The following is a 23,741-nucleotide window of genomic DNA, read 5'->3' on the forward strand; positions in this document are numbered from 1 at the left end:
ACAGAATGATGCATCTACTTAATCTAGGAGATGGCACACATTCTAAGCTATAAAATAACTTTAATATATCAAGTTTGATATAAAAAAAAAATAGAGCAAATTGCATAAGAATACTACTAAAAAACAAACAAACAAAAAGCAAAAAATAAAAGTTTAACATCATGTCTTGCAGGGGTGTACAAACGGTTATAACCGGCAGTTATTACATTTTACCAACCGCAACCGCTAACTGCCTAGGTGAGGCGGTTATTTTTATAACCGCCGATTAGTGGTTATTGAATAGATAACCGGCGGTTGTATAACCGCTTTTTAATTTGAATTTTGGGCCAATTTTGGACCGGTTTTGGGCCGGTTTTGGCCACTATTAGGCCAATTTTAGTGTAGGTTTTAAATCCAAAATTGAAAATAGTTACAAATTCAAATCCAAAATTATATATATATATATATATATATATATATATATATATATATATATATATATATATATATAAGCGGTTAGTGAATATTAATCGTTTTTCCCAAATCCTATAACTACTTTTGAAAGTGGTTATACGATTATGCGGTTAGCGGTTTTAAAGTGGTTATGACTACTCCGTTTGTACACCCAACATCCTGTAATTTTGGCGATTCTACTGTAGCACGTTATAAAAACAAGCAGTTGAAAAGGAGTCTCCAGGTCACCCACGGTAATTGACGTGTGTCCAGCGGTTGAACCTCCATAACCTCCTGTAAGTGAAGTGGGGAAGGGCCTTTCAGAGATACCCCATCTCCATGCGCCAACTGTTGAGCACGTCATGTAGACATGCATAATTGAGTGCCCAACGCCATCAACATGTCGTCATGAATAACTGCCCACTATCGAGGTCCCACGATCAAGCTCCTTTGTTACTGCGTGTGCCAGTTGCAACTACATAGGCGAGTGACCACGGATCGAACAACGCTTGCATGAACATGTCCCCAAGTATCTCGCCCTTTTGCTCTGGCAGTTCGTGTGCAATTTCGTCGTCTGCATAACTGCAGTCCGCCACCCTGTGAGAAAAACCACAATAAAACATTAAATTACATCTCAATCCCAGAAAAGGACGAGACAAAACAACAACCTTCTCCACTAAAGGAACATGGCCTACAACACCACCCTGAAACAAGATACTAATTTAACACAGGACCACGGTGAATACATTCGTCCCAGATATGGTGACCATCCCCGGAGAAGAGCCACAAAAGAAACAGAAAAACTACAACTCAATCCCAGAAAAAGGAAGAGATAAAAACTACCAAAAACTAAAAATACAAACACAAATCACTATGGGAGGAGGAAAGCATAATCTCGTTGCTCTCTCTCCTGGAAATAACTGCTGCAGTGCTTTTTTTTGTGTGTCTGGTGACTCTGGTGGGTAATAATATGGTAACCGAATGTTTTTTAAGCATTATTCTCTAAGTGATTTCTCGAGATCAGCTTCTGCTTGCGCCTACTAATTCATATATCTCCCTTTGGTTATCTTATAATGTGATCAAATTGGTTAATTGATATGATCATCTCCTTTTGGTAATAACAATGATTTGTTACAAATGTCTCATCAAATGATTTGATACACATGTGACTTAAATTGTGATGGGATAACATACCTTATCTTATGCAGCTTTACCAAAAAAAAAAAAAATTATAACAGAAACTTCTTTTTATTTATCATTTTATAAGTGATACAACAGAAACTTGTGTGGCAAAGTAAACTGCCCAATGAAAATTTATGACACTTTTGCAAAAAAAAAAAAGAAGAAAAGAATTGGATAGAGTTACACAAAAAAACCTGCCAGTAAGAATTGCCTTCTCTCCTGCTGTGTTTTGAGCAGCGGAAGAGTTAATGCGAACAAATAGTTATATACACATCTCCTGTCTCTCTATAAAAGATTTTGAAGCTCCGCTGGGTCCTGTTAGTCTCTTCAGAAAGGAATCTCTCTTTCCAATTTGAATATAAAGATCTAGAGCTGCTCCTAGATGGTGCATCATTTGGCTAATCTCTAATATGACAATAATTCATCTTTCTCCATGTGACTGGCAAGAATTGCGAGGCATTCATACAACATCTCGGCTTGTGGGTGTGACTTGTCACCAACAAAGAAAGGTTGGATCCTTTTGTTAATATCAATCCAGCTACACCCAGGGTTCTTTTTCAATCCTAGCTCTTTCATCTTTGATCTCACCATGCGCACGTCGTCCCACTTTTTTGCAGAAGCATACATATTTGATAAAATAATGTAAGTAGATGGATCATCAGGATCCTTCTCAATAAGCAATCTTGCAATCTCTACCCCCAATTCTAAATTCCTTTGCAAACGGCATGCAGAAAACAGTGTGCTCAATAGCCCAACATCATCTATAATTTCTGGGTTTCTTTGGAGAATCCCATAAGCTTCTCGCAATCTTCCAGCACGTCCAAGAAGATCAATCAAGCATGAGTAGTGTTCAATTCTGGGTTTAATGCCATGCCGGGTGATCATTTGATTGAAATAATAACAACCTTCATCAACCAATCCAGCATGGCTACAAGCAGATAAAACTGCAAGGAAAGTAACTTTGTCTGGTTCTGCATTGGACTGCTGCTGCATTTCACCAAAAAGCTTCAAAGCTTCTAAAGCTTGACCATGAGAACCATAAGCTGTGATCATTGACGTCCACGACACAACATCTCTCTGTGGCAATTGATGAAAAACATTTAGTGCTTCATCCACAGCACCACATTTAGCATACATATCAAGGAGAGCCCCCATGACTACTTCATTGAATTCCAACTTACTCTCAATTACACAGTTGTGAATCTCCTTACCCTGTTCCAAGGCTGCTAGATGTGAACAAGCTGGTAAAACACTTGTATATGTAATGGCATCTGGTTTAACACCAGCTTCTTTCATGTCACTGAAGACGCCAAGAGCGTTGAAATAATTGCCTACTGTCACATATCCAGAAATCATAACATTCCAAGAAATTGCATTTGTCTTGGGCATCTTCTTAAAAACATTTTCAGCCGACAAAACATTTCCACATTTGAAGTATAAATCTATCAAGGAGCTTTGAGTAAAGATGTCAGCTTCTATTTTGTTTCTTAGTATATACCCATGTATGAATTTTCCGTGTTGAAGATGGGCTGATCTTGAACAAGCCATTAATATGCTGGTCAAAGTAGTCAAAGTGGGTTTAGTTCTGTCCTCATTCATCCTTCCAAAAAGTTCAATGCATGAACTGCTGTCACCTTTTAAACTGTATCCTGCAATCAAGGAGTTCCAAGCAACCACAGTCTTTGTTGGTATATGCTCAAAAACCTCTATAGCCATGTCTAAACAACCACATTTTCCATACATGTCCACAATAGCCGAGCTGATGAAACCGTCCAACACAAATCCTTTTCTCACCAGCTCCATGTGTATCCCCTTCCCTCTTTCCAAATCTAAAAGCCTTGCACAAGATGATATGACAGTCGTGAGTGTCACTGAGTTAGGCTCAAACCCAGAATCTCTCATTCTTTCAAACAATTCCAACGCTTTTTTAGGTTGCCCATCTTGATAATAACAAGAAATCACACTATTCCAACATGCTACATCCCTCTCAGGCATTTCATCAAATAACTGTATAGCATACTCAAAAGCATTGCACTTTGCATACATGCCCACAAGAGCACTGGCCACAACAACGTCAATTAGATAACCAATTTTTATCAAATGGGTATGGATCATTTTCCCACAACGAACTGTACCCAATCCACCACAGGCCTTGAGAACACTTGGGTAAGTGTAACTATCAGGTTTCAAATATGGGTAACGCAATAACCTCTCATATAGCTCAAAAGCTTCAATGAACATGTAGTTTTTGGTGTAAGCGGCCATGAGGCCGTTCCACAAAGAGATATCTAATGGCTTCTCAATGGTTTGGAAAACAAGCTCCGCGGAATCATACAAATGGCATGACAAGTAATAGTTGATGAGGTTTTTGCAAATGGCAATGTTGTTCTGTAGGCCTAGAGAGACTATCTTCTGGTGGATGAGCTTGCCTTGCTTGAGTGACTTAGAACTTATGCATGCCCTCAATAGAGAGCATAGCTTTGTGGTGTCCATTCAAAAACTAATGGTGCGAGAGGATAATAGAAGTCGAAATGAAACTGTTAGAAATAGGCATATGAGCATACAAATATGAGACAGATGGACCCGTATACAGAGGGAGAGAGAGAGAGAGATTTATGCGAAACAAACACGAGCGACATGCATGGATCTTCAGCTGCACTAGTTAAAAGAAACTACAACACAGCTATTCATCTAAAAATAATAACAATAAAAAAACAACAGCTGACAATACTAAAGAAAAAAGATACGGAGACCAAATCAAAGACCAACAAAATAAAACTATTTATGCAACAATCCATTCTATAGCCACGGACAATATCCTCAACATACAAGGAGGGCGTGAAAGCTGCCAGTAATACTGGTTGTAGCGACCATGATTGAAATTTGCAAGTGTCATGGACGGGATCCGAAAGGTTGTGTTAAGGAACTTTAAAAGTGCTTTTATTTTTTATTTTTTTAGAACATGTACGTAGCATGTGCTACTATATATTGCTAAAAAAAGCTCGAAAGCTTACATAATGAGCTAGAGGTACAAGATCTCGGTACTCTAAGTCAGAAGGATCTGATTTAAAAAACAGCTGTCAGAGCAGTAATATCAAATCTTATCAGAATTACATTTGAGTCTCTCTTACATTAACGTTCACTCTCAAATAAAAGAGGGCCGGTCTAGCATCTAGCCAACAAAAATTTAAATAAAATTTGAGTAATACACAGACAGACTATACTGGAGAAATAATAGGAATATACAACACAAAGTAGAAAAAACCCAAAAAATAATTGCCGACAGAAAGGAGAGCAGCGGGTTCCACCAGTGACGGCGGCGTGTGGAGGACACGCGCTGTCATTTGTACCACCTAGCCGTAGATCGACCACCGTAGACCCCCATCCAACACTGTGCACGGCCAGATAAGGCGGAATGTGGCCGACACACGCGCCAGACACCGACGATCAACATGGCCTGAGCTTCCGGCAGCTGGAGTGGACGGCAATGGGGAACGCGGCTGAGGGGCGTGTGTCATGGAATAAACAACGGAGTTGTATAGATTTGGCTCCAAAGATGAAGAAGAAATTTTGAAAAAACCGGCCAAACAACCACTGTTAAACAACACGAACACCGCCACACCCTAAGCTGGAGCACCTAGTTTTGAACTTTCCTGCCATAAACAAAAGAAAGAGAAAGAAAAAACACAAATACAAGCCTCCATTAGCCTAACAAGGCTAAGGGAACAAAAGCTTTACAGCCTTAAAAGTTGGAAGAAATCTAGCCTCCATTGAGAAAAACTCATAGAGGAAACAAAAACCTTAGTCCAAGTGGACTAAGGGACAAAATAGGAGTGGGAGGAGGGGGGCTGGCCTCCCTCCCCCGGCAAACGACAATCGCTTTCTTTTTCTCTCTTTCTCTCTCCTCTCAGGTTAGTTGTTAGAGAGAGGCTTTTGAACTGGAAAAACCTTGACAAAAAAGTACTTTTAATACATAAAAAAAACTCTAGCAAGCAAAAATAGACCCGTTTGGTTAAAAAACAACGGGTTTTTTTTTTTTCTCTCTCTCTCTCTCTTAAAAAGTCCAAAACTGCGTGTTAAAGATAGCTTGAAAATGTAGCTTTTTTTTTTTTTTTTTTTTTTTTATAAAAAAAGCTCTTTCAGGATTTTTCTATAGACTAAAGTTCTATTTTTAACCTAATCCCAAAAGGGCTCTTAGCTTGCAGAATGAGCTGTGAAGGATAAAAAATATATCTACAAGTAGATAATGAGTCTCACCCTTGAACCGTAAAACGAGTAATTCTAAACGTCATACCAATGTCCCTCTTGTGTCCCTTTAAAAATGAGGTGGCTTTTAAAATCACCATGTGATCAAAATTCAATTTTGATCAATCACAAGCTCAATGGTGATTTTAAAAGCCACCTCATTTTTAGAGGGATATAAGAGGGACATGGGTATGACATGTAGCATTACTCCCGTAAAACATATGACAACAAAGTATCATATCCTGAGGTCCAGATCTCGATCTAAAGTTTTCTTTGCAACAAAAAGCTCTGCTGGAAGAGAGATAGAAGACTATGGGTAAAAATCCATCGGATCTACTCGCAGAAACAAATGGCACGAGTAGCCTCTGCCGCCAGCCCATGCATGCTGTGTAGGCGCGTGTATTAATTTATAAACCGTAGAGGGTAAAAAAATAAAAAATCTGCAGATACATTTGCTTATGGAATCTACACGCCAGCCACAAGAGCCAACAACCAAGTAAGAAATTTATATTTCTCACCCTCAACCCACACACAAGGCATTATAGGGAAAAAAAAAATGGAAACTAAAATCAAAGTGGAAAAAATATCAGAGAAAAATATTGGAAATACAAAAGCACAAATCAAACCCCTCTAATTCTCTCTTTAAACCAAACCTTGCTTGCGTCAAACTTTTATAGCAGATGGAAGCCAAATCTAATCAATTAGTATGACCTCTCAGTTAGTCAAGCTGTATATATTGTGGAAAATTGTACCCTAGGCTTGGTAAGAATCGGAAGACGTGTCAGTCAAGCCGTATCTCTGCCAGGCATCAAATTCATTTTCACTCAATAGATGATTACATAATTAGCAATGAGTGCAAGACCAACGAAAAGATGCATTTGCCTTTAATGTACATAACAGCTGCCTTTAATATGACCTGGATGAATTTATAAACCGTAGAGGGGGGGAAAAAAAAAAAAAAAAAAAAAATCTGCAGATACATTTGCTTATGGAATTTACACGGCAGCCACAAGAGCCAGCAACCTACTAAGAATTTACACTTCGCACCCTCAACCCCAACACAAGGCACATATAGGGAAAAAATGGAAACTAAAATCAAGTTGAAAAAATAGCGGAAATACAAAAACACAATCAAACCCCTCTAATTCTCTCCTTATACCAAACCTTGCTTCCCTCAAACTTGTATGGCAGATGGAAGCCAAATCTAATCAATTAGTATGACCTCTCAGTAAGTCGAGCTGTATTTGTGGAAAATATCGTTTCATTTACAGATGATTATCTTCATATGTCAATGCGCCAAGTCCTCGCTCCCAACGCCAACACTTGACTTGTCAATCATGTGCACATTATATTGTTCATATACTCTTGCCCGGTTTTCTGCCCACCACTGTTCTGCTTGTTTCTCACTAAACCGCTTCCGACTGCATTCACCATTAAAATAAGGGTTTAAATTTGTCACAGGTGGAAGATCATCATATGATCATCCTCTTCTTTCTTTCTTTTTCTTTTTTTTTAGACTTGGTATCATACATGTTGGACATCTGTGTTATCGGAAAAAATGTTGCGTATTATTTTGAATGGAAAGAAAACTGGGCTGAAGATCATGTACCTGAAGCGAACTCGCTTAAGATCCTTGACACCGCCTGGTAGGTTGGTAAGTGTAATATATACACCAGGATCATCTTGCTCAACATATTCAGATTCACCTTCTTTCATTCTGCTTCCATTTCTAGCCATTGCATCTAAATGGGTTTGTTTGTTGTGACCCGAACTTCGGTTATTGTTGTTGCTTGATCCATTAGAAAGCAACTGGCTGTTTGATCCATTTGAGTCTTGTTCTTGGAATATTGTTTGACCATTCATTCGGTCAATAGAAGCACTAGAAACTTCGTTGTAAGCAGGACTGGAGCCAAAGGAAGCAAGAGAAGGTGATTTGACGTTCCGAGCAGCTCCCACAGGCAGCCTTTCAGCCATGTCCTTCAACTATTCAGCAAAAGAAAAACAAAAAATGTTTCACCAGCTATAAAGCTCAGGTAAGAGTAACTCCATAACATTAATATCAGTTGTCTGCCCAAATTTCTGGGATCGAATTCTAGATGCAACTTAATAAATTCTTGGTGCATGGTTACAGAAGATTATTAGTAACTAAAATAAAGCATCATGCCACATTGAACTTTTTCTTCTTTTGGCCAAAGGCATATGGTGTAGATCATATAAAGGATAATAAAGATTCCATCAGTGTCCGATGAGAACATGAGTTCAAAATAAACCAACTAATCTATTTATAATCTCTGGTTACAAAAAACACTAGAAACATTTAAGGCCTACTTTTGCAGAACATTCAGGAAACACTAGAGGTTTAACAGTTCAAGCCTCTACTGACGTCCCAGAAAAAAACGAGTACCAAGCAGAAATACACCGTCACTTTAACCTCATTAACACAAAAAAATAAAAATAAAATAATAATTGTTATACCTTGAGCAGGATGGTGTGACCACTTACAGCTCAACACGCTATGGAGTTTACATCAAGTGCTAGAGATAGAGAATGGAGGCACTGGTAGATCGCAACTTAACAAAAAAATAATGGCAGTAGAAAAATTATTTACAGGCTAGTGCAAAGACATTGCTGACAGATTCTGTTTACACATTAGAAAACAGCTTTTGCCAAACTGAATGCTTCTGGGGAGAGCTAAAAAGGCACCACCATATAGGCCCATTAGAACTAAGGAAAGGCATAATCTTTCTTTGATAAGTAAACAAATTTTATTAAAAGCGCAAACGCGCAACCCAAGTCGGAGTATACAAGAAAAACACCTAGCTAGAAAAAGAAAACAAGTTGAGAAAATAATGAAAACTAAGCAGATTAAAATCTAAGGCAGCTGCCCAAAGATAAAGAGTTTTGAAAAAGAAAGACTTTAGTTCCGCTACTGTCCTATCACAATCTTCAAAACATTTATCATTTATTTCCCTCTAAAGACACCACAAAAGGCAAGCCAGAACCAACTTCCATATAGCTACACACTAAGGACTACCTCCCAACCCTCTCCAACAAGCGAGAAGGTTTACTACTCTTCTAGGCATAACCCAAGCTAACCCAAGATGACTAAGGATAGCACTCCACAGAGCACTAGCGGACTCGAAATGGAGAAGAAGATGATTCATAGTCTTCCCACTCCTTTTACACATACAACACCAAACAACCACAATGACACTTTGTTTCCTTTGGTTATCCATGGTTAGGATGGCTATCCAAGCAAAAAAGTCACTCTCAAGGGAACATTATGCTGCAAATACTGTTCCAAGGGAAAGGGGGCACTCTCATGAGGTACAAGGACGTTATAGAAAGATCTAACATCAAACATCTCTCTTTTGGAAGGAACCCAGTGTAGCTTGCCTTCACCTCCCTATCTCAATCTTAGAGAGCACAATAAATTCAAAAATAAAGTAAAGACATCCATTTCCCAATCTTGAGCTGCTCTAATAAAACTTATATTCCATTGATGAGAACCACTAGATAACTCTTTTTTTCTTTTTTTTTTTGATAAATAAGATCCACTAGATATCTCCAAGTAATCTGTTACTAAAGCATCTTTTGTGCGAGCAATACTATACAAAATAGAAAAAAATAAAAATAAAAAAAATCCTTAAGAGCCTAAACCCCACACCACAAGTCATGTCAGAATCAAATCTTTGACCCATCACCCACCTCAAAGCTAGTATGACCAAAAAAACTCACCCTAACCTCTCTTGATATTTTTTCATACCCCCACCTCATTAAAACACCACCCACCCCGCGCGCTACCTTACTTAGTGTCCACTATGGTTCTCCATAAGGACTCTCTCTCATGCACAAAGCACCAAAGTCACTTCCCCGAAACAGCACAGTTGAACAAAAGCAAGTTTCGGACAAATGTTTTGGACAAGTTTATGGTCCAACACAATTTGGAGTAACAAACACATTGTATCCAATCTGTCCTGGCTTAGTCCTCTAAATGCTCCAGTCATTAATTTTCTTGAAATATAACACTTACACAAACAACCATATAACTATCTACTTATCAAAAAAAAAAACAACCATATAACTATCTATAGATAGTTATACATCTTTTTTCATTTGACAACCATATACTATAGGTGCTTGCTTGATTGTAATTATACATTTTATTTTTTTGGTTCAACAGAAGCAGATAAATTAGAATAATCACATGAAATGATAAGGGATGTTAAGAAGCAACAAAAGTCAATTTCTTCTTGTGGCATGTGAAGGCGCAAAAAACACTTTAATGAGGTGACTGCAAGAAAAAATAGTATTGTTGCCAGTTATGAGAAGATATTGGAAAAGAAAATAGGAAATATTGCAAATAATTTCATCTTTCTTTCCCTTTTCAAAAGAATCTCTTTAAGTTCAAACTGAAACAAGGCTTATATAAAATGGACTCAATGGAAATGCTTCAGTGGGAAAAAAGAGAGAGACAGAGTACTCCCAATTGCCATGCCGAACATGACTGGTAGATTTCATTGACATGGTAATCCAAATAAACCCCAAATATTATTGTACTAATCCACCAAAAAAAAAATCCATCTTACTTGTGCAGTAAGCGACTTGATGACTTCCTTTGCTGCTTTGCATCTTGTAGTTTCCTCTTCTGCAATAGCTTTTGCGTCTTTTAGCTGTTTAGTTGTTCTTTCCATCTCAACTTCTTGAAGTTGGGCTTTGCGAGTGAGATTTTCCACCTACAAGATAAAGATTGGTCAGGAATACTGGAAAAACATAGAACTGAGAGCAAGCATAACTTGTTAGAGCCTCGAAAATGGAATTTAAGTTACTGTAAGCTGGACTTTCAACTACGATATTTATACCTAAATAAAAGAATAAAATCAGTTCTTTATGCAAATGGTCACTTCATTACAATTTCTAAAAGTAACCTATTGTTTCAATTTGTACAATTTTCAATTATTTAACTTATTCCACCATTCAGTATACGAAGACGTGCACTGATGTCTGACATTTGTTTGAATACTTATGAAATTTATTACATTCATTTCCCCCTGAAATTTGAAGAATCGTGACAGTGTTATGTACCATTGACCAAAAAATGAAGGAAAATAGTTTATACAAGTCATAACTTTCTTCTTTCTACTTATTGTTCAATAAGATTAGAATCAATACTCAATCATTTATGGACAAGCCATAATATATTCACATAGGCACTCCACACAGAACACGGCTCTTGTAGCTGAGTGGTATCCCTTTAATATGGAGTAGGTCTTTGGTTCAACCCATGGGACAGAATGGATATGGGCTGGGAAGAATACCCCCACAGTGTAGCCAAGATTAACTTCTAGATTAAAAAGACACATACAGAAAGATCCTGGTATCTAGATTTTTGAGAGTTGAAATATCTGATAGACCAATACCTTGTCTCTCTGTTTTTTTTATATAAATAATGTCATATCATTAAAAAGCGCAAAGGGGCGCAACCATAGTACACATGAAGTATACAAAAGTGCCTCTAATCAAAGGAAATACCTTGTCTCTCTCTTGAAACAAGGTAATCAAGACCATGTCCACAAACTAGGAAGTCTTTTTATAAACCAAAATTAAAATGTGCACGTCCATTGCAACTGGTTTGGCATCATATAAACTGTCCATGAAATTAGATCCAGCAATGTCGACCCTGCAAATTCTTTCAATCTCTAGGGCTAAGCAGCCTTGGGTATGGCTCCGACATGTTTAAAAAAAATCCAGTGGATTAAACTAATCCAATCAATCTTAAGTATTGCTTGAATTGAGATGTTTGTAAAGTATATCTATTTTTTTAGTTGCTCTTTTGCTAAATAACTATACCTTTTTTTTTTTTTGATAAGTTAAGGAACACTTGAAAAAAAAAAAAGGAACACTTTTTTTCTCTAATGATGAATAGATTTGAGAGTAGATGTCCATTGAGTCTGCCTGAAATGAACCAGGAACAAACAATATGAATGGTAGATCTATCTATCTGAGAAACTAATATCCGTAAATAGCAACAAAGAGTACATAGAAGCAACAATAATTATACACCCACTTCATACTTTAAACAGAGACAGAGAGCCAAACCCAATTATACAAAAGGTTAAGTTCCAATGGACAAAACAATGTCTTCAAATTCCAGAAGTCAACCCAAAACCCAAAACAGCTTAGTCAATTAGTTACCATCACAAGAGGTGGATGAGGGGTTCTAGGGGTACTCAATTCTTGGGTTCAAATCCCATTACACTCTTGTTGCGGTGGGCAGTACTAACTCTATGGGGTTAGGGATGCTTCCATAGGCCACAGCTAGGGGGTGCTACTGCCCCCCTCCTACCCTTTTCCTCAGGAGGAAAAAAAGGGACCTGACAAAGTGTCAGTCCACCAATTCCCACTACATCAGAAGTCCACGGGTAAAAAGACGGAGATACTACAACTAAAAGAGTGAATTAACACAAGTGATTGAAAAGCAGGGAGAACTGCATACCTGTGCTCTTAATTTAATAACTTCCTGGCTAAGGCTATCATTTGTCCTTTTAGTGTCATCCACAACGATCTTTGGTGAGGTAAGCCCTCCCAGTGTAGGTGTTGGTGTCGTTGAACGAGGTGGGCTGGGCCGCCTTGATATTGGAGATGTTGCTCGAGAAACAATTCTTGATCCAGGAACAGAAGCTGAGAAAAACTTTTTGGATGACCCAAACACCGGATTAAAAGATTTAGCGATACTATGTGCTCCCCACTGGGAACCACCATTAGGAATAGGTGAGACTCGACTGCTGTTAAATTCTAGTTTCTTGTTTTTCTTAGAAGATCGGCTTTCCACTTGCTTCAAGGATTCCATTGAAGAAAATCTAGCAAGTTGTGCACGGGATCTGGAATCCAACTTCTCATCTTTTTCGACGAACTCAAGTGACCCTTGATTGATACTACCTCTTCTGCTCACAGAAGAGTGAGATGAACCATCACTTTCAATAGCTTTCCTCAGTTTATTAAAACAATTATCACAGACACGATAAGGTTTTTTGGGATTTGGTGCCATAGAAGCCTTAAGAGACTTCTTACTGCTGCATGAATGGCAAAAAACAAGTCCACAATTGTAACAATTGTGGCGTTTTCTTTTAAAATTAAATGGCAGGCGGCATCCAGAGCACATAGACTGGTCAACACCCGAGACCCACTTATGAAGGCAAATAGCTGCTGTAAAATTAGTACCACAGGCAATACTTTTCACTTGTTTATCTCTCAGAGCATCTACCAACGTTGGGGAATTTCTATCATCTGTATCCCCATGACCTAAACGACCATTTGCTCCCTTACCCCAAGTATAGACTTCAGTTTTTGAAGTTAAAACTGCAACATGATAAGCACCACAAGCTATCTCCTCCACAATATTCTTGGATAGCTTTCCTTCAACACGAGCAGGGAGTTTTCCATCAGCTTGGGGATTCCCCAACTGGCCATAAACAGGACTGCCCATTGTATAGACATGGCCTGAGGTTGTAAGAGCAACAGTCAGACTGAGTCCACAGACAACTCGACAAAAGTTAGGTTCAACAAGAGCAGCAACACAGGTAGGCACAAGTTTTGCTTCCTTATCGCCATGTCCAAGTCGACCTTTATCCCCATCTCCCCAAGTAAACAGCTTTCCAGAAGAGCAGTTGCTGGAACTTGAATTCCCAACCATGACTTCAACAACAGCAGCAGTATGCCAAACACCACAGGCTGCTCGGACAGTGCGGAGCCCCTTAAGGGATTCTACTTCCCTTGGTATTGAAACACTTTTCCGATCTCCATGGCCCAGAACACCAAATGTTCCATCGCCAAAAGTAAACAATTGCCCAGAAGAGGTTACAACAGCAGTGTGCCAGGGTCCACAAGAGATAGATGAGACATGTATGCCCTCCAAGGGCCCATTTACTCTTTTCGGGATCCAGTGGCTCACTTCATTTCCATGCCCAAGAAGACCAAAATTATAGGTTCCATCACCCCATGTGTACAAATCACCAGAAAGTGTTACAGCACATGTATGGTACTCACCACAAGCTACAAGTTCAATGTTCGTATTACTTAGGGCATCAATTAGCTTTGGATGCAGAACATCAGAGTCTACTCCATGCCCAAGCCGGCCTCCAGATTCCTCCCCCCAGGAGAAAATCTCTCCTTGCTTGGTTACTAAGGCAGCATGTCGTCCACCGCAGGCAATGTCCTGGACATCAAGTACTACTGCAGATTCTAAGGCTTTAGGCAACAAAGAGTCCGTTTTGACACCAAAACCACTCCCAATTCTATGAGTTCCACCACCCAGAACACCATCCCCTATGCCTTCCCCCCAAATGAAAACATCCCCCAGGGCATCACCATCATCATGACCAGAACCTTGGCTTGATGAGCTAACAGCACTCGATAGACTAACTCTAAAAGCATCCATCGCCATTGCCTTCATGTGGCCATGTACACTATCTGAGCCTCCTGATGACAAAGAATGGACTGAACCACTAGCAGAGTCTGAAGGGAAGAAACCCTTGGGAGGTACAGCATACAATATCACATCTGATAATGCTTTATCCAGAGCATTCTTGGGGGGACTTTCATATGGACTATGAAGACGAAGGTGATCTCCGCCATCCTAAATTAAGCACAAGAAGATTCTTGTAATTTACATCTTCAACTCAAAATAGGAAGAGAGTGTGAAACAAGATAACCATACCTTCTGTATGCTCTCATTACTACCAAATGGAGAATTCAAAGGAGAACTTCTTCGTGTGTATGTTCTAGGACTATTTGCTTCAGAAGGAACTCCATCACTCCTTGATTCCGTTCTCCATTTACGGTGATGACTACGTGAAATTAATGCTTTTAACCCACTAAACCATACCTCAGCTTCATCTTTATCCTTGCAAATCTGGTGAGAAGGACAGATCACAAGATCACTAAACACTTAAACAGACACAATCTTAAAGCCAGACAGATATGGCTAAGAGAGAGAGAAGCTACGTTAGAGAACCACAGGAACAAATTGTGACCAATAATAATAATAATGGAAGGAGATAAAATTCTTACCAAATCCAGTGATCTTTCATTATATATGAGAGAAAATGACTGATACTCCTTCTCAGGCTGCGGATACCTTTGAAAGATTGGCTGCAAAAAATTAGGAAATTTTTAATTAGTGCAGACCAGAAAAACTTGAATGACCAAGTACGAAGCCACCACAGATGGTCAAAAGGCAAGACATAAATTCAGAGAACAGACTACAGCACAAACTGGCACACGTATGCGGACACACACAAATAAATCAAGGACATATTGCTTATAAGAAAGCACCAATATCACTTAGATCAATAAAACTTAACTGAGAAAAAGGAGGGGGAAAAAGATGACCTATATTACAACTCGAGGATATAAACAAATTTAGCATCCAGACACAGCAAAACATGTTAGTTAAAGCATTTCTTAGTTTAGACAGCCTTATCAGTGTCCATAAGCTGACAGAGTCGACACAAACTGCTATTAATTTACAGATTCAAGATCCAAGCAAAGAAGTCTTTCAGTGATGGATAAAGAGTGAGTGACTGATGAACAGTTTTTTTTTTATAAGTAATAATTCATAAAAAAGCGCAAAGGGGCGCAACCCTAGTACACAGGAAGTATACAAAAGAGCCCCTAGTCAGAGGAAATAAACGAACATGAAAGTAAGAAATCAGCAAACGACATGCGACCCGGGCTATGCGCCGACACCCACAGATATAACATTTTTTTTTTTTGATAAGTCACCCACAGATATAACATATTAAGCACATTTCTACAAATAGCCCCAATTGTAACCTCCACATCCTCAAAAAGCCTAGAATTAAGTGACTGATGAACAGTTCAGCCAAGAATAGGGAATAAAGTGAATGCCAGTTGAAAATAGAAGTTGGATGTTAATTATGATGAAATTTATAAATACGCAGTGGATGTTAAGTTGGGTATAGTCAATTCCAAGTTATGCTCATGTAAGTCCAGGATAGCAGTGATGATAATTTGCACTCTAAATATGTAAATCAATTAAAATATAGGATACTGGTTAAACAATAAACAATATGAGTTGCCTTAATTAAACAAATAATTTTCTAGTGCCAGAGAAGGGACAAAGAAAAAAGAGTTTGAATTATTAGATAAATGCACATCTATCTTTTACATCAGTCATCACGTTCAAGACATGCAATTACAATCTCCTAACACCATGGCAGCATAGCCATATACATGATATTATCTTCACAACAAAGACACTTACAGTGCGTTGTCCAGAAATAATTCTAGACACATGGCTTAGTTTAAGGTGCTTCTCCTCTCTCCCGGAGAACCATATTAGGACAGACTCATCCTGAAAGCAATAAGAAAATCAAACACAACTTTCGCTAGCAAAAATTTCATTCGGAAATTAAATGCATTGAAACAGAAAAATTACTGTTTTATAGATTAAAAAAAAAAAAAATCAATAACCATACATGTATGCCTTCCACATTTGAAATATATGTGTGCGCGCGCGTATATTAATACTAGTTGAAGTTAGAATCTAATGAATTAGTTGCAGGTAAATGATACACAGTTTTAATTGATAAACACTTGACTGGACTTGATAGCATTCAAATAAGGTGCGAAAGTATTTGGTGCAAACTTCAAAATATCTAAATCCTATTCCTTATCCATCTGATGCTTCAATTATCCTGATTAAGGTATATCTTAATGCAACCCAATCTTCATTTCCCTGAAAATGGTATCAAAGCCATGTTGAAATTTAGTTTTCAATCTTTTACTCTACATTTGTGTTTTTTTTTTATAACTCTACATTTGTGTTTTCACAAATTTATTCCCTCATATTTCAAATTTTCAAACTTGTTGGCAGTATAACTGCTATTGGAAACTCAACATCACACATACAACTAAAAAAGTGCCTTAAGAACCTGTCTCCAGTAATTTTGATCATGTGGGTCGTTCCTGTTTGCAAATTTTTACACCTCTTTTTCTTAGTTAATGGTCATTGTCAAGTGTATCAGGCTTCAGATTGCTGATAGTGATAGATATGCTGAAAGATAAATTACTCCATGAAATGCGAAAAGACACTTCAATAATACTAAGTCAGACTATTAAGGAGCAAATTTGATGATGAGTCATGCACATAGAAACAAAATAACCCATGCAAGTTTAGGTCTGCTCCTCTCCGATAGAAGCTCTCTAGATAATGTCACCAGTCAGGCAATTGCACATGATCGAAATTCTCTCAGAGCCAATAGGAATGAAATGATCAATAAGAAACTAGTACTAGTAGTAGTACTACTACCACCAGCAGGAATCGGAATAGTAGAAGAGTCATAGCCCCCTTAATTATTGACAGCCAGGCGTCAATTTGCAGTTATGGTGTTTCATTGTGACCATTTGTTTTGCTCCTCTTACTCGTGTGTTCATTCCCATAGAAACCAAAACCCTTGCAAGATAGGTCTGCTCTTCTCCAATAGAAGCTTTTTGCTATGTTGCTAGTCAAGCACTTTCTCATATGATTGGAAATCCCATAGAACCCATAAGAAGAAGAATCATAGACCTCCTAACCATGCCAGCTGGACATCAATTTGAAGTCATGGTTTGGCCGTCACCACATAGATTGCCCATCCTTTTCATAGAAACCAGAATCTGATAGAAGTTTAAGTCTGTTCTTCCACAGTAGAAGCATTTAGTTACTGTAGTTAGTCCTTGCTCATATGATTTTAACTCAGGTAGAGGCCATAGCTGTGAAATTATCAATATGTAGGGAAAAAAAAAAAGTCAAGAGTCCTTTACGTTATTACCAGCTGGCCATTAACTGGAGGCCATGGTTTCATTGCTACCACTTGTGTTTACCTCTCTCCCTCCTTCCCCCCCCCCCCCCCCCCCCTCCCCCCGAGCAAACCATAGAAAGGACTTTTTTTTTGTGAGACCAATAAATGGTAACTTTTTTGATAATATTCATAAAATCCTAAAAGCCAAGTAAGATTAATTAGACACATAAGGTGAATTCCAATGACCTAATTAAAATAAGTACAATGAATCCAGGGAAAATGAGTGGGAATGCACGAGCATACTTGCCAATATATATAAAACATAACCAAAGAATGCACACACACATGTAGAAGATTGCATTCACACTGGGAAAACAAGGTCAAGCTTACATTGGAAAGCCGGAATGGACAAAACTTGGGCTTCCCCCTTCTTCCATACTTGAGCAAGTGTGCCCCTTTCTTTAGAGCAGTAATTGCCTGTCATAAATATCACCCAGGAACCTAACTTAAGCATATTCAGCACATTTGCAAGCAGGTAAAGATAACACTAGCTGAGTATCAACTGAAGATAAAAAGTTAACAACATATTCAACTGGTTCAGAAGAAGACAAAGAAGTTGTAGAGATTTTCAGAAAAACCAACTGCATGAAAGTAACAGATCTAATGCGTAACACCCATAGAAAAATCTGAAATGAGTTCCGGCACAGTAGTCCCCTTTGAAGAAAGCCCATCCAGCTCTGTTATCCCTTCTTGATCAGTGAGGTAGCACCAGCACACTACTTACACTTGGCATCTAAGTGACCAGACTACACTATTAAAAGAACAAAATCACTTGCATATGGATACGGATTGCCTAGTTGACCCCCTACCTACTCCTCCAGGATTCTAGAGAAGATCCTCATATATCTTTTTTCTTTTGGTTTGTTTACAGTGAACATGATCATTCTTTCTTTCTTTTTAACAAGTAAGAAAACTTTATTAAAAAGCGTAAAGCGCCTCTAAGTACACAGGAAATATACAAAGGAACAACCTACCTAACCCACAAACGAGAACCCAAAAAAACCCACAAGGAACAAACCCAATAGCCCACAATCAAGAACCCAAAAAAAAACCCACAAGAACCCGATCATTCTTACCACATTATATATTTTTATGGAGCTCAGAATCCTTATATACATACCTTGCCTTACCAAGCAAATTTTATTCTTTATACAAATGATATATCCCCCCCTTTTTTTTTTGATTAATTGAGATATCATTAAAAGCATAAGACACCCCCAAGTACACAAAAATTATACAAGAGAAAACACATAGCTAGAATGAGCAAAAAGAACAAGGAAATCTTGATTAATCGCTAAAGGAGAAACAAAAGCAACTATTCAAAGATACAGAGTTTTGAAGAATAAGGACTTAATCTCCTTCAATGTCCTCTCACGGTTCTCAAAATTTATGTCAGTCATTTCCCTCAATGGACACCATAAAAGGCACGAAGGCACCATCTTTTACAAAGCAGTACTCCAAGTGCTGCCGATAGTCCACCAACAAGCATACACGTCGACTACTTGTCTAGGCATAACGCAAGACAGCCCAAATCAACTGAAGAAAACATTTCATATTGTATAAGCAAACTCACAATAGAGAAGAAGATGGTCCACAGTCCTACCATTCCTTTTACATATGCAGCACCTGTCAACCACAATGAAGTGCCACTTCCTGACAATGTCCATGGTAAGGATCTTTCCAAGAGCCACTGACCAAGCAAAGAAGGTCACCCTCAAAGGAACCTTAGTCCACCAAACACTCTTTCAAGGAAAGCGGAAGCCTTCACTACAGGCCAAGGCACTGTAGAAGAATCTAACCTCAAACAACCAGCTTTTGGAGAGAACCCACCATAGCTTATCTTCACTTTGATCAATTGAAAGAAGTCAAACTCCCGAACATTGTAGAGATTCTATATAAGATTACAAATATTGACTTTTTTTTTTATTAGTAATTGGCCCCAATGGGAGGAGAATGGGGAGATTCGAACTTAGTGACATTCACTTCATAAGGCGCGATCCTCTGCCAATTGAGCTTCCCCTTGAGATTATAAATATTGACTTGTTAAACAACAATTATAAGCAATAACCCATAATTATAATGTGAATGCCTATATTTATATCTTACTAAGCATTATCGGGTTCGGCCATCAACTTTCTGAGGAATAATGCAGTAACTTTCCTACTTCCAATGCCAGACCTAAATACAAGTAGTGCACAACTTATAAGTCAAAAGATAATCTTTCATGAAAACCTTCCCCAATTTTTCTGGATTGGTTCATAAAAGACTATAGTATATTTGAAAATGAAGCAGCATGAAAATCCAAGGTGTAGTGGCTTTTTGCATGGCTCGGATCATTCTCCTCAAGAAGATCATCCTCCATGGAAAATCCAAGAATGCAACTTCATCACCAACGCAGAAAATTGGAGTCCCTTTCACACATATTTCTCATGAATTCAGAATAACTTCTCTCTTCCAGCCAAGAAAATTTTAATTAAAGGGACAATCCTTTTTGCTTGCGCAAATTTAACCTCATGTCATAAATTTGTCTCCTTTGCTATCCTATGGTCACCAGTTGGAACCTTTTTGTTCACGACTATTTTAAAACTGTGTTTAGCAAACCCTTCAAACACTTGGTTTCAAATTCACCAATATTCTGGTCCAGCCATTTGACATGATGTAGTTTAGATATAACACATAAAACTACCATAGGACCTTATCTTATACTGACTTAAGTAAACTTCTTAAACAGTCATTAACCAATTGAAAGAAAAGGTAAAGGCCTAAGGCTAACTCTTTGTCCAAAACAAACTATATTCATAATTTCCATGTCCTCTCCTCAAGAACTAGAACCAGAGCAGATGATCTACAACATTGACTTGGCCCAATGCACTGCACTTAGTGTTTAACATATATTTGTCAAAAGTAAGGTTAATTAAAACGTGATTTCAGAGTAAATTTCCAAAAATATTTATTAGTCCTAAACTAAGAGCAGCCAATTTTCTATCTCCTTGTGGACACTAGCTTTGTGAAGTCTTTTGGTCCTTGTGGATAGTCGGTTAGCTAGTGAAGTCTTTTGGTATAACCTAAGAGGCCTGAAATCAAATCCCACCTACACCAAGGAATGAAGAGTTTAAGGAGTCTGAGAGAGCAACCTCCCAACATGTTAGCTCATAAGCCCATTAGTCCTCAAATGGATCCAAGAAAAAAAAAAAAAAAAACTCAGTAGTCCTTCCCTATCTCAAATCCATATCACAAAGAGCAAACAACATCCTGCTTAGTTAGCCAATGGTGAAAAAGAACATTGTTTACCAACTATTCAAGGTAGAAAGTCAACCTACCGAAAAAGACAGTCATCTCTCAGTACATTCAAACAACTTGAAAATTCGTTGGGAGCAAGCACATTCAGTCTATTCAAACAACTTAATTAAAATGCACCCCTAAAAAGAATCCATCAGTGGCAACCAACCGTACAAATCATTCCACCACCATTACTGGAACCCCACTTGATCACACCAAAAACAATATTGCGTAAATTAACATCACCAGAAAGCAGCCCAAATTGCATTACATAGAACGAACCACCACATTAACAGTTAGCACAAGCAAACCAGTAGAATTTCACAGCACTTTCTATGCCATTATAAGCTAAATATCAACCAATTCTTGAATGTAAATCATTGAACAACACAAATAAACTAAAACGTCCAAGAAACGAAGGAAAAACGAATACCTGCTCGATGTCCCTTTCGACAGGGCCAGTCCTGCTGAGATCCGAAGCCATCCTACCCGTCCGCGACATCCCAGCGAAAACCGAAAATACCTAAACACTACCACAAGTCTTTGACTCAACCATTCTCAAAACCAAACCCTTCCATTCACCAGTTTCATCCAACCGCAACTTCGCTCTCCAATTCACACATTCATTCAGCCCTAAACCACCAGCGAGCCACGAATCAAGCATTCACACACACACACACTCAGTTCTGCTCCAATTCCTTCAGTCACGGTTCCGTAACCAGCTGCACTGACCGTACCGTACTGGCGCTTCCAATTGAGTACGGTTCGTGCAGTGACAGCTGTGAAGTCAAGTGTAAATACACAAAAAGAGAAGCGGTTTGGTTGGGGAAGAGAACCGATCGAAGAACGAAAGCGGACAGCTCCCCTGGTTTCTGTTGATTGAGAGGTCGCCGACCTCGAGGTACCTGTTTGTCTGGGAGAGAAAATCGGGGCGAGAAAGTGCGGGAAAGAGTGGGAAAATCTAGGAAACTATGATCTGATTGATTCTCTCAGTTGCAGTAGAGAGAGAAAGCCACAGAGAGAGCTTTAACTACGAAATTTATGAGAGAGAGAGAGAGGTGGAGGAATTATAAAAAGTAAAAAATTGCTGTACTCTAATGGCTGAGAAGACAAACAGAAGTAGTGAGGATTAGTAGAATAAAGAAAGAGAAAATGTTAAAAAGTGGAGGTGTGTAGAATAATGCCCATAACAGCTATCTGAATTTTCCATTTTGACACTTCCTTTTTGTCCGGGAAGTTTTTCTTTCTTCTTTTTTTCTTTTCTTTCGGTGTTTGGATGCGGAGAAAATTTGGAGGAAAATAGTTAGTTGGATGGAAGTTCTATGATTCTTGCGTTTTATTGGTAAAATAAGTTGTCAACCCAAGGAGGAGTTGCCAGTTGGGATAAAAATGAAAGTTACAGTTGTAGTAAAATTAGAAATAGATTAACAAGCTAGCGCCAGGTGGAGTCAAAATAGTCAGAGTCCGATCTAAAATAAATAAATAAATAAATAATAGTTGGGATTATTTCGTTCCTTTCTTTTTTCTTAATTTTAAAAATCTGAAGTATATTTAATAAAATTCCTGTGTCAAATTCTATTTCTGGATACATTTTAAAATTAAAATAGTTTGCATTTTTTTAAAAAAAAAAAAAAATCAAGGGTTTTTGCATGTGCTATTTAGGAAAAATTAATAATCAAAACTACATTACTTTCTGACTTGCTGCATCTTGACCATTTTCTTTTTCTTTTCTTTTCTTTTTTAATTTATTTGTTACAAGGTTCATGAAGGCAGATTGGTCAGATTTGAGATCCCAATACAAAAAACCAAGAAAATTGGTAAAAATAATAAAATTACATAGATTAACTAAAAATTAGGCAATTGGGCTTGCAAAAGATAAAACCATGTGAGAATTGAGAAATGGGTGGTGGCCTTCACATAGGTCCATGATGTCCTTAACAAGGGCAGATGTCTTTCCACCCTTGTTGATTGAGACCAACACCATGCTGTTGCACTTTATACAAAAGTGGCTTAGCCACAAGTCACAATTTCTGGCCCCCTTTTTGTCAAGGTGGTCCTAACCTTTCATATCTCCTAGTGGGATGATGTGCTTATCAAATACACAAGCACTTGACAGCCCCTACAACATAAGATAGTCCAAGCCCCGGCCTAAACCTTTCCACCACAGACTCCCTGTCATAGCTCAAATTGAAGTTAACCCTTGGCCCACTTCTGTAAACTCATGTCTCATTGCACTGTTTATCATTATACAATTCAATGTCATCTAATTATGAATCAATGAGTAAGCGGATATCTTTTTAATATGTGACTGGGATGTTACAATCTCGTTCCTTTTAAATTTCCGACATCCTCATTAGGGTCATGTTATACTATGCTTCAGTACTACTATATGGTTGTTCTGATATCATTTCTAACGACTCAAAGAAGCGCTAAACACATATGTACTATTATTCTGAAAGGATTAGTCCATAATTTGAAGCTTTATTAGAATCACTAAGAGAAAAGTCCACATACCCCCTTAAACTATCACCCAATTAACAATGTCCTCCCAAGCCAGCAAAAAATCAAAAATGACATTACAATTTTTTCAATAAGACAAAAATATCCTTATAAATTCAAAAAAAGAAAAAATAATAATAATAATTAAAAAAAATAAAATTTTATTTTATATATAAAAAAAATGAAACTTTTAATTTCTTTTATAATTTTTTTTTTAAAATTTCTTTTTCAAAAACAAAA

At 38.0% G+C, this 23,741-nt stretch overlaps 2 protein-coding genes across 2 annotated transcripts; both read right to left on the reverse strand.

Annotated features, from left to right (window-relative positions):
• Window positions 1-497: 497 nt before the first annotated feature.
• On the reverse strand, window positions 498-4,479 carry LOC133878289 (pentatricopeptide repeat-containing protein At5g27110). The gene is made up of 2 exons (XM_062316823.1): window positions 1,809-4,479; window positions 498-1,029 (listed from the first exon to the last, which is right to left on the reverse strand). Exon 1 carries the CDS (start codon window positions 4,105-4,107, stop codon window positions 2,020-2,022), a length of 2,088 nt encoding a protein of 695 aa, XP_062172807.1. The 5' UTR covers window positions 4,108-4,479; the 3' UTR covers window positions 498-1,029; window positions 1,809-2,019.
• A 2,263-nt stretch (window positions 4,480-6,742) lies between these two features.
• LOC133876992 (PH, RCC1 and FYVE domains-containing protein 1) lies at window positions 6,743-22,293 on the reverse strand. The gene is made up of 9 exons (XM_062315224.1): window positions 21,436-22,293; window positions 18,054-18,140; window positions 16,145-16,234; window positions 14,929-15,009; window positions 14,576-14,770; window positions 12,356-14,494; window positions 10,449-10,595; window positions 7,469-7,842; window positions 6,743-7,280 (listed from the first exon to the last, which is right to left on the reverse strand). The coding sequence occupies exons 1-9, from the start codon at window positions 21,502-21,504 to the stop codon at window positions 7,148-7,150; spliced, it is 3,315 nt and encodes a 1,104-aa protein (XP_062171208.1). The 5' UTR covers window positions 21,505-22,293; the 3' UTR covers window positions 6,743-7,147.
• Between the last annotated feature and the right edge of the window lie 1,448 nt (window positions 22,294-23,741).

This window comes from Alnus glutinosa, chromosome 9 (assembly GCF_958979055.1).
Source record: "Alnus glutinosa chromosome 9, dhAlnGlut1.1, whole genome shotgun sequence".
Lineage (NCBI taxonomy): Eukaryota > Viridiplantae > Streptophyta > Magnoliopsida > Fagales > Betulaceae > Alnus > Alnus glutinosa.